We start from the raw sequence: 15,384 nt of genomic DNA on the forward strand, positions 1-15,384 counted from the left end.
GTAAAGAGCAGGTTACTTTAAGCCTCTGAGCGGCAGGGAAGGCTATTTGGGCGGCGAAATAAGCTCCTTCCAGGTGGGGAGGCCGGTCCCCGAGAAGTAGAGCAGCCGCGGAGTCCGGGGAAGTCGCCATTTTTTTGGCCAATTCTTCCCGCGCCCGCCATTTTGGGGCGCGAAGAGGTTGCTCTCCGCCTAATTAGTGGGCGCGAACAACAGCGGCAATACACAGGCGTCAATTCCTGAGGGGATTAAAACGCCATTTTGCTGACAGCTCTGGTGTAGAGCAGTATTCTTTGACGTTTAACAACAGTTAATTGTGAGTAGCCATGGAGGAGAAGGCTTCTGACAAGGCATCCTCCCCCAGCATAGTGCCTAAGGATAAAGGCAAGTCAAAGCCCAAAGAGAAATCCAAGGCTCAGGCCTCCTCCTCCTCTCTCAAAGAGGCAGAGAGGCGAATTAAGGCATTGGAGCAGAGGCTGGAGGCAGCCATTCTGACACCTAGAATCGCCTCGCCTCTCCCTGCACAGTTGGCACAGGCCAGGGATCCACAAGCTCCATATTCTGGGTTGAGACCAGCAGAGATTCTATCAGAAAGGGATTGGTCCCCAGAAAGGCAAAGCCCATTTCTGCCTCCAGCGGTTCAATCTGCATCAGGCCTTAGTCAAACTAGGCCTAGTTCAGCTAATCATTCATTCAAGAGTGGGCCTTCAGCAACTTTTACACCCACTGCAGCTGGGCTTAGAGTGCAGCCTGATACTTGGCAACAGATGTCTCCAGCATTACAGGAGCTTATTACTGATGCATATTCCCAGGGGATGGCAGCGAGGGTGCAGAATACACAACACCCCCGCCCAACAAGGAATCCTTGGTCAGTACCGCCCCTCTCGGGTGTGGGGTCCTGGGTGGAAGAACCTTCCCAGCTAGATGACACCGAAAAAGACTATGATTTTTTGGATGATGAGACCGCTCCTGAACAACCAGTGGTAGCTGGTCTCTTCAAGACTTCCTTTTTCAAAGTATTACTGCATAAGGCAAAACAAACGGTGGATTTGCCAGGTCCTACCAAGGCAGCAGATTCCACTGATGATCCTAAACCATCTACAGTGTTGTTTAAAGAACCCCAGCCCGAGACTGATCATGTGCCATCCTCGGAGATCTTTCGACAGAGTATTAAGCGCCCCTGGCAGACTCCGGCAGCAGCTCAAGGACCTTCTGTCATGGAGAGGAAATTTTACACTCTGGATGATGATATGGAGAAGCTGCTGGAGTTTCCGCCCATTGACCAGCCAGTAATGACTCTGATCTCAAAGGCTTTGGTTCCCTCTGAGACTGGCGATAGCTTGAAACCAGAGGATAGAAAGGCGGAGATATTGTTGCGCAAATCGCACCAAATGGCCAGCTGGGGGTTTCGGGCAGCCGCTGCGGCTTCTTTTTTTCAATCGGGCTTCCATAATATGGCTGCAAGAGGTGCAGGCCCGGTTAGGTCCAGACGATGGCCGATTGCGTCAGGACCTCAGTAAATTATTAGCGGCTGCGGAATTTTCAGCAGATGCCACCCTCCACGCAGCAAAATTTTCGGCTCGGGGGATGGCGACGTCACTGGCTTCCAGGAGACTCCTTTGGCTGAGGAGCTGGCCAGCTGACTTGAAGTCCAAGTGGAACCTGGCTGCCTCCCCATACCAAGGGGAAAAACTTTGGGGAAGCGTTGCATCCTGTCCTCATTGAGGACAAGGACAAACGGAAGTCCCTCCCCAGAGCGTACAGGCGACAAGAACGCCGAGCCAACCCCTATAATCATCGTCAGCCATTTCGTTGGGACTCCTCTTCATCGGTGGGACAAAATACCAGGCCATTTCAACAAGGCCAGTATAATCAATCAGCCTTTAGAAATGACCGTGTGGCCTTTCAAGACCGTCCGAGGGGTTATCAACAGGCAAGACGGCCTTTCAGGGGAAACCAACGGGGCTTCAAACGCTCCAAATGACTTGGTTCCGCTACCGCCCATAGGAGGCAAACTCCAACATTTCAGTGTCTCCTGGAGGAATACCTCCACCAACAAATGGGCGATAGCTACAATATCTCAAGGACTGCGTCTGGAGTTCCTTTAGCCCCCACCAAACCGGTTTGTCCAATGTCCATCAACTCGAGACCCGCTGAAGAGACATCATCTACAGCAGGAAATAGACCATCTTTTGAATATAGAGGTAATAGAGAGGGTGCCCGAGCATGCCAAATGCACGGGGTTCTATTCCATCGTGTTTCTCGTGCCAAAGGCATCAGGAGGGTTCAGGATGATTTTAAACCTAAAATTCTTGAATACCTTCATCCGGTATCGGAGATTTCGAATGCACTCGCTCCAATCGATTCTCGCCTCTATTCGTCATCACGATTTCCTTACGTCGATAGACCTAAAGGACGCTTACCTTCATGTTCCGGTTTGGCCGGCCCATCATCGCTTTCTCAGGTTTTGCCTCAACGGTGTCCACTACCAGTACCGGGCCATGCCGTTCGGACTGTCCTCAGCGCCTTGGACGTTTACGAAGCTGATGGACATCCTGATGGCCCATATCAGGGCCCAGTCCGTGCGTGTGATGGCATACTTGGACGACATCATCGTTATGTCCAAGTCACTGCCCCAGGCGCAACAAGATCTGGCTCTCACACGGCGTACCCTGGAGCGGCACGGCTATACGGTCAACGAGGAAAAGAGTCATCTTCATCCTTCTACATGCATCCAACATCTGGGGTCTATTATAGATACCACCCAGGACACGGTATCATTGACACCAGACAGGCTAATCAACATTCGGCGACTGGTCAGCAAACTTTGTCAGCAACGTCAGGTATCTCTGGCCATGTTGTCCAAGGTGCTTGGGACTCTAGTATCGTCCATAGGAATTGTGCCATGGGCTCGGCACCACATCAGGGGACTCCAATGGTTCCTCCTTCCATACCAAAAGAGCAGGGTAAGCCATTCATACCAGAAGGTAAGAATTCCAACGTCCGTCAGACAATCACTGAGATGGTGGTTGACCCCGGCGTTGTTCCAAGGTTCCCCTCTTCACAGCCACGAACGCTTGATTCTTACAACAGATGCGAGTCTGTCTGGTTGGGGGGCTCACATGGGTCCTCATATGGCTCAGGGCCTATGGTCTGAGGAGGACCTGAGTCCGATCAATATCAATTTCCTGGAGCTCAGGGCAGTTTTTCTGGCACTTCAAGCCTTTGCTTACTGGGTCCAGGGCAGACTGGGTCCTAACAGACAATGTGGTGACCAGGGCCCACCTAAATCATCAAGGGGGCACGAAGTCACAGCGTCTCATGATCGAGACTACAGCCCTCTTCGATTGGGCCGAAATTCATCTGGCTTCATTAACAGCGGAACACATTGCTGGGACCAGCAATGTGCAAGCGGACTGGTTGAGCAGGGCGACCCTGGATCCTTCAGAATGGCGACTCGCCCCAACTCTTTTCAACGGCATAGTTCTTCGATTCGGTTCCCCATCGGTGGATCTTTTTGCAACCCCGGGCAACACCCAATTGACCAGGTTCTATTCCCGGTTTCCAACGCCAGGGGCGGAAGGCGTCAATGCCCTATTGTCTCCCTGGCCCAAGGATCTGCTTTACACATTTCCACCAACGTGCCTCATTCAAAGAACATTGGACAAGATGGTTCGGGAAAGAGCAGAGGTGATATTGGTGGCCCCCCATTGGCCGAGACGCCCTTGGTTTGCCGACCTGATAGCCTTTTCTGTGTCTCCCCCGTGGAGAATTCCAGATCACGAAATATCATTGAGCCAGGTGTCAGTGTGTCATCCGAACCCTCAATGGTTCCAGCTGACCGCCTGGCACTTGAGAGGGTCAGGTTGATGTACCAGCGTATACCGGATGATGTTATATCTACCATGCAGGCAGCTCGTCGTTCGTCTACGGTGAGGATTTACCAAGCTACATGGGCGGCCTTTTGTAGATTTTGCTCAGATCAGCATTCTGATCCTCAACAAGCCTCGGTTATATTGGTGTTGCAATTCCTGCAAGCAGGAGTTGATAGAGGTCTGGCACCGAATACCTTGAAAAGGCAGATAGCTGCTCTCGCAACCATTGTTCAGGTGCCTCAATCTCGTTCTCTTGCTCAACACCCTTGGGTACGGGATTTTATTAAAGGAGCAATCAACTCCCACTCACTTCCGATACGTAGGTTCCCAACGTGGGACTTGTCTCTCGTGTTAAAAGCTCTTACTGCACCTCCTTTCGAGCCGCTATGATCTATTCCGCTTCGATTACTAACCTTTAAGACTGCATTTCTGGTAGCAATCACATCAGCACGCCGAGTGTCCGAATTGTCGGCCCTGTCTACTTGATCGGATTTGTGTGTGTTCCACCCGGACAGAGTTGTGTTGAGACTAGAACCGTCATTTATACCAAAGGTCAATTCTGGATTTCACAGGACACAGGAACTAGTGCTTCCTGACTTTTGTACACATGGCCACCATCCTTCAGAGTTGAGGTGGCACAAGGTAGATGTTAGGAGGGCCTTAAAAATTTATATCAGAAGGACTGCTCAGTTTAGGAAAACTGAGAAGTTGTTTGTGTCATTTGCTCAGAAATCTATGGGACTTGGGGTTTCCTCGAAATCTATCAGTCGCTGGCTTAGAGATTGCATTGCGGAAGCGTACAAAGCTAGGTCTCAATCTCCCCCGGCTGGGGTGACTGTGCATTCCACCAGAAGTGCGGCCACATCAGCGGCATGGGCTACTCAAGCGTCTATTGAGGACATTTGTAAGGCAGCGACTTGGGTTTCTCCTACAACCTTCATCCGTCATTATAAACTTGACACTGTAGCTTCGGCTGAAGCTTCCTTTGGGAGGCGCGTGTTGCAGAGAGTGTGTTCCTCTCCGTCGACTGTGGCACAGCCTTTTCCCTCCCAGGGGATGTGAACTTTGGTATATCCCATGTTGGACTCTCCTTCCCAGTGCAGTGGAGAAGGACCGTTGTACATACCTGAACGGTCTTCTCGATGCACTGGAAGGAGAGTCCAAACCCACCCGGCATAGTTGCCAGGTCGCCGGAGTATTTGGGTTTGCGAGGTTTCAAGTTGATTGTTATATGCTTAAAGTTCAATAAATTGTGTTAATTTTATACTGTCTTCATTTTTAAAACTGAGGTATTGGGGGCTGCTAAGGGGCGGTAACTACCTCATATTTAAATATTTAAATTAACTCAGTCTCTACCAATAGGATTGGTATTTTACCCATGTTGGACTCTCCTTCCAGTGCATCGAGAAGACCGTTCAGGTATGTACAACGGTCCTTCCACAAAGTACTACGGAACACAACAGCCAAACAAGTGTTACACTGCACCAAGCCAGTCATCTTAACAATGTATTGAAATACAAGTACAGTGGTACCTCGGTTTTCGAACGCCTTTGTTTTCGTACATTTCGGATACCGAACAAAATTTTCTGCAAAAATTTGCTTCAGTATCCGAACAAAAATTCGGATACTGAACAGAAAATTTTGTTTACTACCCGAAATGTAAGATCTGAGGGGACAAGGTGAGAGGGAATGGGAGTTGGAATCCCGACACGCCCCTCCTGGCTGCCCTCTTAACAGCTGCCCAGTCTCTACCTTGTAAGTGCTCCAAGCTGCAGGAAGGGTAGGGCTGGCTGCAATACCGGCAGCTTCGGGGGGCTCCTTTCTTCAGCGGTTCAGTTGGTTACATGCAGGCAGCTGCACCAACTTTTTCTTTCCCGCCGCCGGCCGCTCCGATAGCTTCCCTTCGAGGAGCAGCAGCAGCATCAGGAACATCACGTGATGAAGGGAAGCCGCCGGAGCCGCCGCTGGGAAAGAAAAGGTTGAGGCAGCTGCCTGGAGGTAATCAACTGCTGAGGAAAGGAGCCCCCCGAAGCTTCCGGTATTGCAGCCAGCTCTACCCTTCCTGCAGCTTGGAGCAGTTACAAGGTAGAGACTGGGCGGCTCGAGGAGCAGCAGCAGCGCCGGGAGCATCGCGCGGTTTAGTTGGTTGCCTCCAAGCAGCTGCACGAACTTTTTTCTTTCCTGGCGGCGGCGGCTTCCCTTCATCACATGACGTTCCCGGCCGCCAGGAAAGAAAAAATTTGTGCAGCTGCTTGGAGTGGAGGCAACCAACTGAACCGCTGAGGAAAGTAGCCCCCCGAAGCTGCCGGTATTGCAACCAGCCCTACCCTTCCTGCAGCTTGGAGCAGTTACAAGGTAGAGACTGGGAGGCTGTTAAGGGGGCGGCCAGAAGGGGCATGTCGGGATTCCGACTCCCCTTCCCTCTCACCCCGTCCCCTCAGATCTTTATCCCATAGGAAATAGAGGAAATACTGTAGATTTAATTGGTTCCCAGCAAGTCAATGGGCTGGGAACCAATTAAATCCATTTCCATTATTTCCTATGGGATAAATTAATTCGGTTCTCGACCAAATCGGTTCTCAACCACACTTCTGGAACGGATTGTGGTCGAGAACCGAGGTACCACTGTACTTAGCAAGAAAATCAACAACCCCTATTGCTACCAAACTTTGCTGATTTTGGTTTATAGTTATATGATTTGTGCGCTGTTAGGCGGGCGGGCCACTACCTTTCTCTCTCCTTCTCTGTGATCTGAAAGTGCAATTTAAAATAGCTTTCCCCTCCTTTTTTATCCTTCCCAGTCTAGTCTTGCCCCAGCCTAATCTGTGAGTAATCTGTGCTTGAACTCAAAGTGCCAATAAAATTGTCCCTTAAAGCTTGAACTCAAACTGCCAATAAAATTGTACCTTACAGCCAGTAATATATGGCCAAGCTCTTTGAATTTAAAAATAGAAAATATATCTTAAAGAGCACTACCTTTCTCTCCTCCTTCTCTGTGATCTGAATGTGATGTCAATTACAGACCTCTCTCATCTTTTTAAGTGGGAGAACTTGCACAATTGGTGTCTGACTAAATACTCCCCCCCCCCCCCACTGTATATAAGGAAAAACTAAGCCATCCTTACTGACAGCTACAACATTTAGAAGAGTGGATCTTATACGCAAGCTCCAGTTCCAATGCTCAGAGTTCTAACTTTGTTTACTGTATTAGTGTATTTATTGAAGATATGCATCTATTTGGATCCAAAACAGAAAAACTGCTTTGAAGAAAATACAACTTGAATGCTCATGCACAGCCTCTTGACAATTAATGTCCAATGAATCTGGAGGGCACCAGATTAGGAGATCTGTAGCCATTCAAAATACAGTGGTACCTCTACTTAAGAACTTAATTGGTTCCGTGACCAGGTTCGTAAGTAGAAAAGTTCGGAAGTAGAAGCAATTTTTCCCATAGGAATCAATATAAAAGTGAATAATGCATGCAAACCTAATAGGAAAATCTAAAACTTTAAGGCTTAAAAAAAAAAAGTGGCGAGCTGAGGAAGCGGCGGGCGAGAGGGGATTTCCCCCATCTCACTGCGAAAATGTGTCCGTGGGAGCCCCAGCCATCCATTGCCCACTGCCCCATCCTGCCAGAAGCCCGCGGGGGCCAAAGCTGGGTGTGGGGAAGGGCGGAACTTTCGGCTCCTGGACAGGCAGGAGAGCCCGGAGCCACTGTCTTCCCACCCGGCTGTCTTGCTCGTCTCCCCTCCCCACCCTCGGCCAATGGCGCCCACACCAAAAGTCGCACTAAGACCACCCGGGAACCCCCGCTGCCAGGACAGGTTGGCGGGGCAGGTCTCGAACCGCTCCCAGGACAGGTTGGCAGGGCGGGGGGCCCGGCCTACAGCTGCCTCCCCCGTGCAGCCCAGGTCCACTGGCAAGAGCTTTGCCTCGGCCGTTTCTTCTGCGGGTGGCCCGCTGTCTCTTTTTTGCTGGGTGCGGAGATGATGCCCCACCCCGCCACCTCCTCTCTGCTGGGCTCTCCCCACTTACCTCCCACCTGCCCCCCCACACCCACCCCTACCCTCCTTCAAAGGAGGCGAGTGGAGATTTGACAGAACACCTGGCAGCTTTATTTCAATTCTTCCGTCCGGAAGATCCCAGGTGTTTTTTTCAAAAGAAAAGTGTCCTTTCCTGTCCTGTCAAATGGGAAGAGAGGCCGGGTGGAGGAAAAAAAAAACCCTTTGGCATTGCAGACTCCAAAGGGTTTTTTTGAACAAAGATAGACAATCAAAAGAATTGGAACTTTTGGGAAGGGAAGGCAGTGGGTGGAAGGATGGAGTTTTTTTGCTGCATTTGACTCATCATGAAGAGTCATATTAAACCACCATCCAGCGAATTGGTGCCTCCTTCCCTGTTCCTCCTCCTTCCTCCTCCTCCTCTTTTCCCTTCTTCTCTCCTCCCTCTTCCTCCCTTCCCTTCTTCCCCTCCCCCTTCCCCTTTCCTCCTCTTCCTTTCCTTCCTCTTTCCCCTTCTTTCTATCCTGCCTTTCTCTCCTTCCCCCTCTTTCTCCTCCTTTCTCGTCTTTCCTCTTCCTCCCTTCCCTTCTTCCTCCTCCCCTTCCGCATGAGCACGCCATCCCTCCCTCCCTGCCGAGGGCTGACCCGGGGTTGCTGCGCAATGCCTGGACCACGCTCCGCACTCCTCACGGCAAGAGACTCAATGTGATTCCTGCCTAAAAGCTCTCTTCTATAAGAAAAAACCTTTTCTCTCTCTCTCTCTCACACACACACAACTCCTGCCTGGGTATCAAAAGTGGCAGGAGCGGGGGGAAAGAGACCACAGAACCCATCATCCCCTCTGCAGTTTCCACCCCAGCAGCTCAACCTCCCTCAGCCAGCGCAGTCTACTTCTCTCACACACACACACATCTCCTATCTGGGTATCAAAGGAGTAGGGGGGATGTAGTTGGAAAGGGTGCTTCTGGACCCCTCCCTGATTGAGCCACCCCCTCTTCGCAGACTCTCCGCCTCCCCCCTCCACCCCAAAAAAGAAGGAAAAGGAAGGGGGAGAGGGAGAAGGAAAGAGTAGGGAAAGAGATGAGGTGGAAGGAGGAGGAGAACGAGGGAAGAGGAGACAAGAGGAGGGAAGAGGTTTGAAGACATTGATAATTATGGCATAGTCATCTCTAGAAAACAGTGTAGTTGATGAACAAATGGAAGCTGATAATGCCTATCTCTGGCTACCAGTAATTCAGTTTACAGCAATGGTTTATTAAAAATCTCAAATTGTGTACCCTGTCTTTTGATCCTCACTCAGGATTAGCCACAAGTCTCCATCAAGAGTTTCCTTTTCAGGGTACCTTATTTGAAATAAATTTTATTGTACTATCCCTATGTTACTAACTCAGACCACACTTTATTTTTTCAAACTCTTCAGGGTTCCATCATTTCCAGATAGACTAAGCAAAATATTCTAAGCCGAAGAGTAAGGTGAGTTAGATATATTTGAATATATATTTACAATACGTAAATTCAGGCTTATCCTTTACCAACTATGCAATATTCAGAAGAATCTTCACTGGTTACATACACTTAAGACATTATTAAACTTTAGCCATACCTTATCCTTGAAATCACTATGGTTTTGCAGAATTGCTCTTTGATATGTGCCTGTTCGGACATAATCCTGCATCATATTTTGCTGTTGGGATAAATATCCATAAAACTGAAAGAGGAAACAAAAAGTCTTTGCTAAAACCAACATGTTCACTCACAGAAAGAAATGCTACAATTTTAGAAAATGCTGACTACCACATGGTATGATAGATATCACTAGATATCTACAGAAATGCACATGATCAATGATAAAACCCCTCCAGAATATATATGGATCAATACAAAAGGGAAAAAAGAGACATTGCTATAGGTATATATTATATAGGTCATTCAACCAATCAGAAGAAATAGATGAACTCTGCCAATCAGTTAACAAATATATGTAGGAAGCATGCCACAGTAGTAATGGGAGACTTTAACTATCCAGATATCAACTGTGAAACAAAACTCTACAGTAGGAGATCAAACAGATTCCAAAAGGTAGGTAGGTATGAATGAATGTATGTGTGCATTTATTTATTTATTTTGTCCATTACACAATGAGGGTTTTAGTGGGTATATACACATAGCAAAATACTCATCACCTCGAGATTCGACTACTGTAATGCTCTCTACATGGGTCTACCTCTGAAAAGTGTTTGGAAACTTCAGATCGTGCAGGATGCAGCTGCGAGAGCAATCATGGGCTTCCCTAGGTATGCCCATGTTACACCAACACTCTGCAGTCTGCATTGGTTGCCGATCAATTTCCGGTCACAATTCAAAGTGTTGGTTATGACCTATAAAGCCCTTCATGGCATCGGATCAGAATATCTCCGGGACCGCCTTCTGCCGCATGAATCCCAGCAACCAATTAGGTCCCACAGAGTTGGCCTTCTCCGGGTCCCATCGACTAAACAATGTCGTCTGGCAGGTCCGAGGGGAAGAGCCTTCTCTGTGGTGGCCCCGACTCTCTGGAACCAGCTCCCCCCGGAGATTAGAACTCCTCCCACCCTACTTGCCTTCCGTAAACTCCTTAAAACTTACCTCTGCCGTCAGGCATGGGGGAATTGAGGCATTCCCCCCACTCTCCCCCGGGCCTATACTATTAATATATGGTATGTCTGTGTGTATGTCTGGTTTAATAATGGGGTTTTTAAATGTTTTTTAAATTTATTAGATTTGTCATGAATTGTTTAATTGTATGCTGTGAGCCGCCCCGAGTCTACGGAGAGGGGCGGCATACAAATCAAATCAAATCAAATCAATAAATAAATAATGAAGGTTATAGAGTATATACTCATAGTAAAATATATCTAAGAAAGACTAGAAGATATAGGAATAAAATATATCAATGAGAGAATAGAAGAGATATAGGAATAGAAGAAAGGTATAGAAGATATAGGAGAGCAATAGGACAGGGGATGGAATGCACTGTAGTGCACTTATGCATGCCCCTTACTGACCTCTTAGGTATCTGGAGGGGTCAACTGTGGACAGTCTTAATGGTAAAGTGTTGGGGGTTTGGGGATGATAATATGGAGTCTGGTAATGAGTTCCACGCTTCGACAACCGAAGTCGTATTTTTTACAGTCAAGTTTGGAGCAGTTAATATTAAGTTTAAATCTGTTGTGGGCTCTTGTGTTGTTGTGGTTGAAGCTGAAGTAGTTGCCGACAGGCAGGACGTTGCAGCAGGGGTTTTGAGCATGCGTCAGTGAGTGAAGACGCTCTGCTGAACGCTCTTCAAATGAGAAAGTAAACATTGGATTTTAAACCCTGTCGAACCACCCTAAGTCTCAAATAAATTGAACTAAGCAATAAAGCCATAAATTTGGAACCCAGAGATACCTTGGGCTAATTGAAGGAGAGAGAAACAACTTGGAAACAGTTTTCTTTCCACTCGGAACTGTGAGTAAACAATAAAGTTAAGAGGAGAGATGGCGGAGAAAGTGGGGGAGGAGCTCACAGAGAGAATGGATGCCTTGGTAAAAGCTTTTGTTGTGGTCGGTCAGCAGTTAAAAGAAATGCAAGATGTGGTTACTAAGACCGCAACTGATTTACAAACAGTGAAAACAGAGCAAAAAGTCCAAGGCAACAGGGTTTCCAAACTGGAAGAAGAAAGACAACAAGATCGTCAACGCACAAGTATGTTAGAAGACAGATTAAGAAGAGCAAATCTACGCCTGAGGGGCTTCAAAGCTGATTTTGTTGATAGCAGAAACATGATCCAAAATATCCAGCAGTGGTTTAAGGAGAATAAAATTGAAGTGTTGGACCATGAAATAGAGAGAGCACACTGGGTTTTTGGAGCAAGAAAAGACCCAAATCAACGAGACATTGTAATTAAATTCCTCTCAGAAAGAACGGCTGAAAAAGTTTATAAAGAATTAAGAAAAATCACTAACCTTACTTCTAAAGGAGCCCCAATTCGGGTGTTAAAAGATTTGTCAGTGTCAACCCTACAATTAAGAAGTCAAATGCGCCCGATAACGGAGGCCCTGTTTAAAGGAAATATGTGTTTCAGTTGGCAGTATCCCGCCACTATCGTCGTGTTTCATGAAGGCAGGATGTATCGAGCAAAAACATTCCAAGAAGGAAACAGCTTGAATCCAGATCTACAGCAACAGGCAGGAAGAACAACAGAAGTGCTGGAAGAAGGGGGGGGGCAGCAGGAGGAGGGGGTAGTAAAGATCTTATGGAACTTTTACAATCAACATTCCTTGGCAAACAAGCTCTTTTGGGGAAAGAAGCACCGGAAGCCAAGATGGAAGCGAGAGTCACGAGGCAAAAAAAGAAATGAAATGTTTGTAAAAATCTCTGTCTTAACTGTTTTAATGGTTTTACATATTAAGGGGAAAAGTTGAGGTCTGTTTCAATTTAATATCTGCTTTAACTTTAATCAAATTAAGGGAGACTTGGGGAGGGGAGTGTGGGGTTTTATTTCCAACTTTAAAAGGGTGTTTGGGGGGGCATTAGCTTCGGTGGAACCACGCCCCTTATGGTGCCTAGCCAAAGCAGCAGATTTTTCCCCCGCTTTTCTCTCCTTGTGAGAGAGATTCGGGGGGAGGCACCTGGGTGGGGAGAACCTTTAATAAAAATGAAAAAATTAACAGAACTCTGGGTTGCAAGAGGGAGAAAGGTTAAATGGAAATACTATGGGTGATCGAACAATTATGGCGTTGAATATAAATGGTTTAGCATCGCCGGTGAAAAGGTATAGATTATTAAAATTAGTGAAAGAAAACTATGTGGATTTCTTATTTCTTACTGAAACTCATAAGGGAAGGAAAAAAACGGATAAACTGATTGAGAGTAAAGAATGGAAATATATTTTTGAGAGTAGAGGAGAAACAAACTGTAAAGGAGTGGCCATATTAATAAATCAAAGAAATGTTTTTCAGGTGATACAAACAAAAGGGGATAAAGAAGGAAGATTATTATTTGTAAAAGGAAAAATGAATCAAAAGATGATAACGTTAGCGGTAATGTACGCTCCAAATGTAAATGCTAAACAATTTATTACGAATGCAAAACGTAAACTGGATTTATTTTCAGAGGGAACAGTGATATTTGCTGGGGATTTCAATGTAGAAATAACAGCTAATAACAAAGAAAAGAAGCAATTAAATTTGAATAAGTTAAATATGATAGATTTACACGCTGATAATTCAAATAGAGGGACATATTATTCAGCAAGACACAATAAGTTTAGTTGTATTGATTATATATTCATGAACAAAACAGGAAATATTCAAGTTAAAAAGGCAGAAATCAAAAGTAATTGGATATCTGATCATGCAGCTATAACGGCAGTTATAAAGATAGACCCTACTGGTAGACAAAGAATTTGGAGATACAATACAATTGTCTCAGTAAAAGAAGAAAATAAGGAAAAAATTCAGAAAGATATTCAGGAATTTTATGAAATAAATCAAAATGATGGGATGAGACAATCAGTTATCTGGGACACGAAGAAGGCAGTTATTAGGGGTAATCTAATTCGTATGGAGTCTTATATCAGAAAAAGTTGGGGGATGGAAAGGGAAAAAAGAATAAGGGAAATAGAATCAATAAGAGAAAATTTGAGAATAACCAGAAATAAAGAATGGAATGACTTGTTAAAACTTAAACAAAGACAATTAAAGGACATAGAGGAAGAAAATTGGAATAATATGAGAATAGCAGTGAAACAGAGTATTGAAATATGGGGGGAAAAATCAGCATTACAAATGGCAAAATACCTTAAAAAAAGAAAAGAAAATTTAATAATAAATGGTTTGAAGGATAAGGATGGAGTAATGAAATATGGTAACAGAATTAGAAAATGTAATAAGAGAATTTTATGCAAAACTATATGAAAAAGAACATGTTATGCTACAAGAAATAGAGGTTAAAGAAAGGCTGAATGAGGAAGAAAGACAAATGTTAAATGCAAATATAACAAGGGATGAAATAATTAAAGTGGTAAAAGGGTTAAAACCCGGTAAAGCACCAGGCCCCAATGGATTTACAGGTGAATATTATAAAACGTATATAGAAATTCTATTACCTCATTTGGAGAAACTGTATAACACTATATGTTCCACAAACATGGAAGGTGTCTGAAATTGTAACAATTCCTAAACCAGGTCGAGACTTAAAAGAACCAGGTTCCTACCGCCCAATTAGTCTGCTAAATCAAGATTATAAAATTTTTATGAAAATTTTAGCAAATAGGTTGGAAAATATATTGCCAAGGATAATTGGGAAAGACCAGTATGGTTTTATAAAAGGGAGAAGAATATATGAGCCAATTAGAAATATAGTGAATGTGCTGCACCATGCTACCAAAACTAAAAGGAAAATGGGATTACTAAAGTTAGATGTTTACAAAGCTTTTGACAAAATAAATCATGAGTATTTGTTCCAATTATGCAATAGCTTGAATATGGGGAAAGGGTTTTGTCAAATAATAAAAGAAATATATAAGGACAATACAGCCTATGTCAGAGTGAACGGAAATAGAACGGAGAAGATAGGAATAAATAATGGGACTAAGCAGGGATGTCCCTTATCCCCGATGCTTTTTGCAATGGCAATTGAAACATTGGCAAATAAATTAGAAAAGATATACAATGGAAGGGATATCAAATAGGAAGTATGGAATTAAAATTAAATTTATTTGCATACGATGCTATAATAGTTACAGAAACACCAATAGATATGATTAAAAGAATGATCACAATACTTCAGGAGTTTAAAAACCAATCAGGATTAAGAGTGAATATGGAAAAATCAGAAATCATTTCTTTAAATACAGGGCCTAAAGAGCAAATTGAAATACGGAAGGTATCGGGTTTAAAACTGGGTAGCAAGAAAATGAAATATTTAGGAGTATGGTTATTAAAGAATCCGGAAAAAATGGTGGAATTTAATTATAATTTAATATGGAAAAAAATTCAGAAACAAATTAACAACTGGAAAAATAAAAAAATTGAGAAGATTGGCTAAAGTAAGAGCTTTAAAGATGATGATTATCCCAAAAATGCTATATATTTTACAGGTAATGCATGGAACCTTCCCAATAAGAAAGATAAGAGAATGGGATACCAAATTGAATGTGTGGATAGAAGGTAATAAAAGACCAAGGATTTTAAAAAAATGGCTGATAGCAACGGAGGACGAGGGAGGCTGGGGAAATCCAAGCTTGGAGTATTATAGGGACGCATATCATATTGCTAGGCTAATGGAATTACAATTATTAGAGGAAAAACCATGGGTAGAATTAGAGAAAGAAATTAATTATATTAAGAATCAGGAATTATTATTTAGGAAATGGAATAAATAGACTATTAGACCCTACTAAAGCGATAATAGAGTTGGATGAAATGGCAAGATAAATTGAAAATGACAAACTCTAAATTAGCAACGCTGCATGTGATAAATACAAAGAA

At 44.7% G+C, this 15,384-nt stretch overlaps 2 protein-coding genes across 4 annotated transcripts in view; one reads left to right on the forward strand and one right to left on the reverse strand.

Annotated features, from left to right (window-relative positions):
* The window catches only part of YIPF2 (Yip1 domain family member 2), a 365,318-nt gene that overhangs the window by 61,254 nt on the left and 288,680 nt on the right, over positions 1-15,384 (forward strand). The gene's annotated exons all lie outside the window — the stretch shown is intronic.
* Positions 1-15,384, reverse strand: part of CARM1 (coactivator associated arginine methyltransferase 1) — a 121,400-nt gene that overhangs the window by 45,849 nt on the left and 60,167 nt on the right. For all 3 annotated transcript variants that reach the window (XM_070741857.1, XM_070741855.1, XM_070741856.1), the window contains one exon: positions 9,477-9,581. In XM_070741857.1, the coding sequence (XP_070597958.1) occupies positions 9,477-9,581 (105 nt within the window). The remainder of the gene's footprint in view (positions 1-9,476; positions 9,582-15,384) is intronic.

This window comes from Erythrolamprus reginae, chromosome 2 (genome assembly GCF_031021105.1).
Source record: "Erythrolamprus reginae isolate rEryReg1 chromosome 2, rEryReg1.hap1, whole genome shotgun sequence".
Taxonomy (NCBI): Eukaryota; Metazoa; Chordata; class Lepidosauria; order Squamata; family Dipsadidae; genus Erythrolamprus; species Erythrolamprus reginae.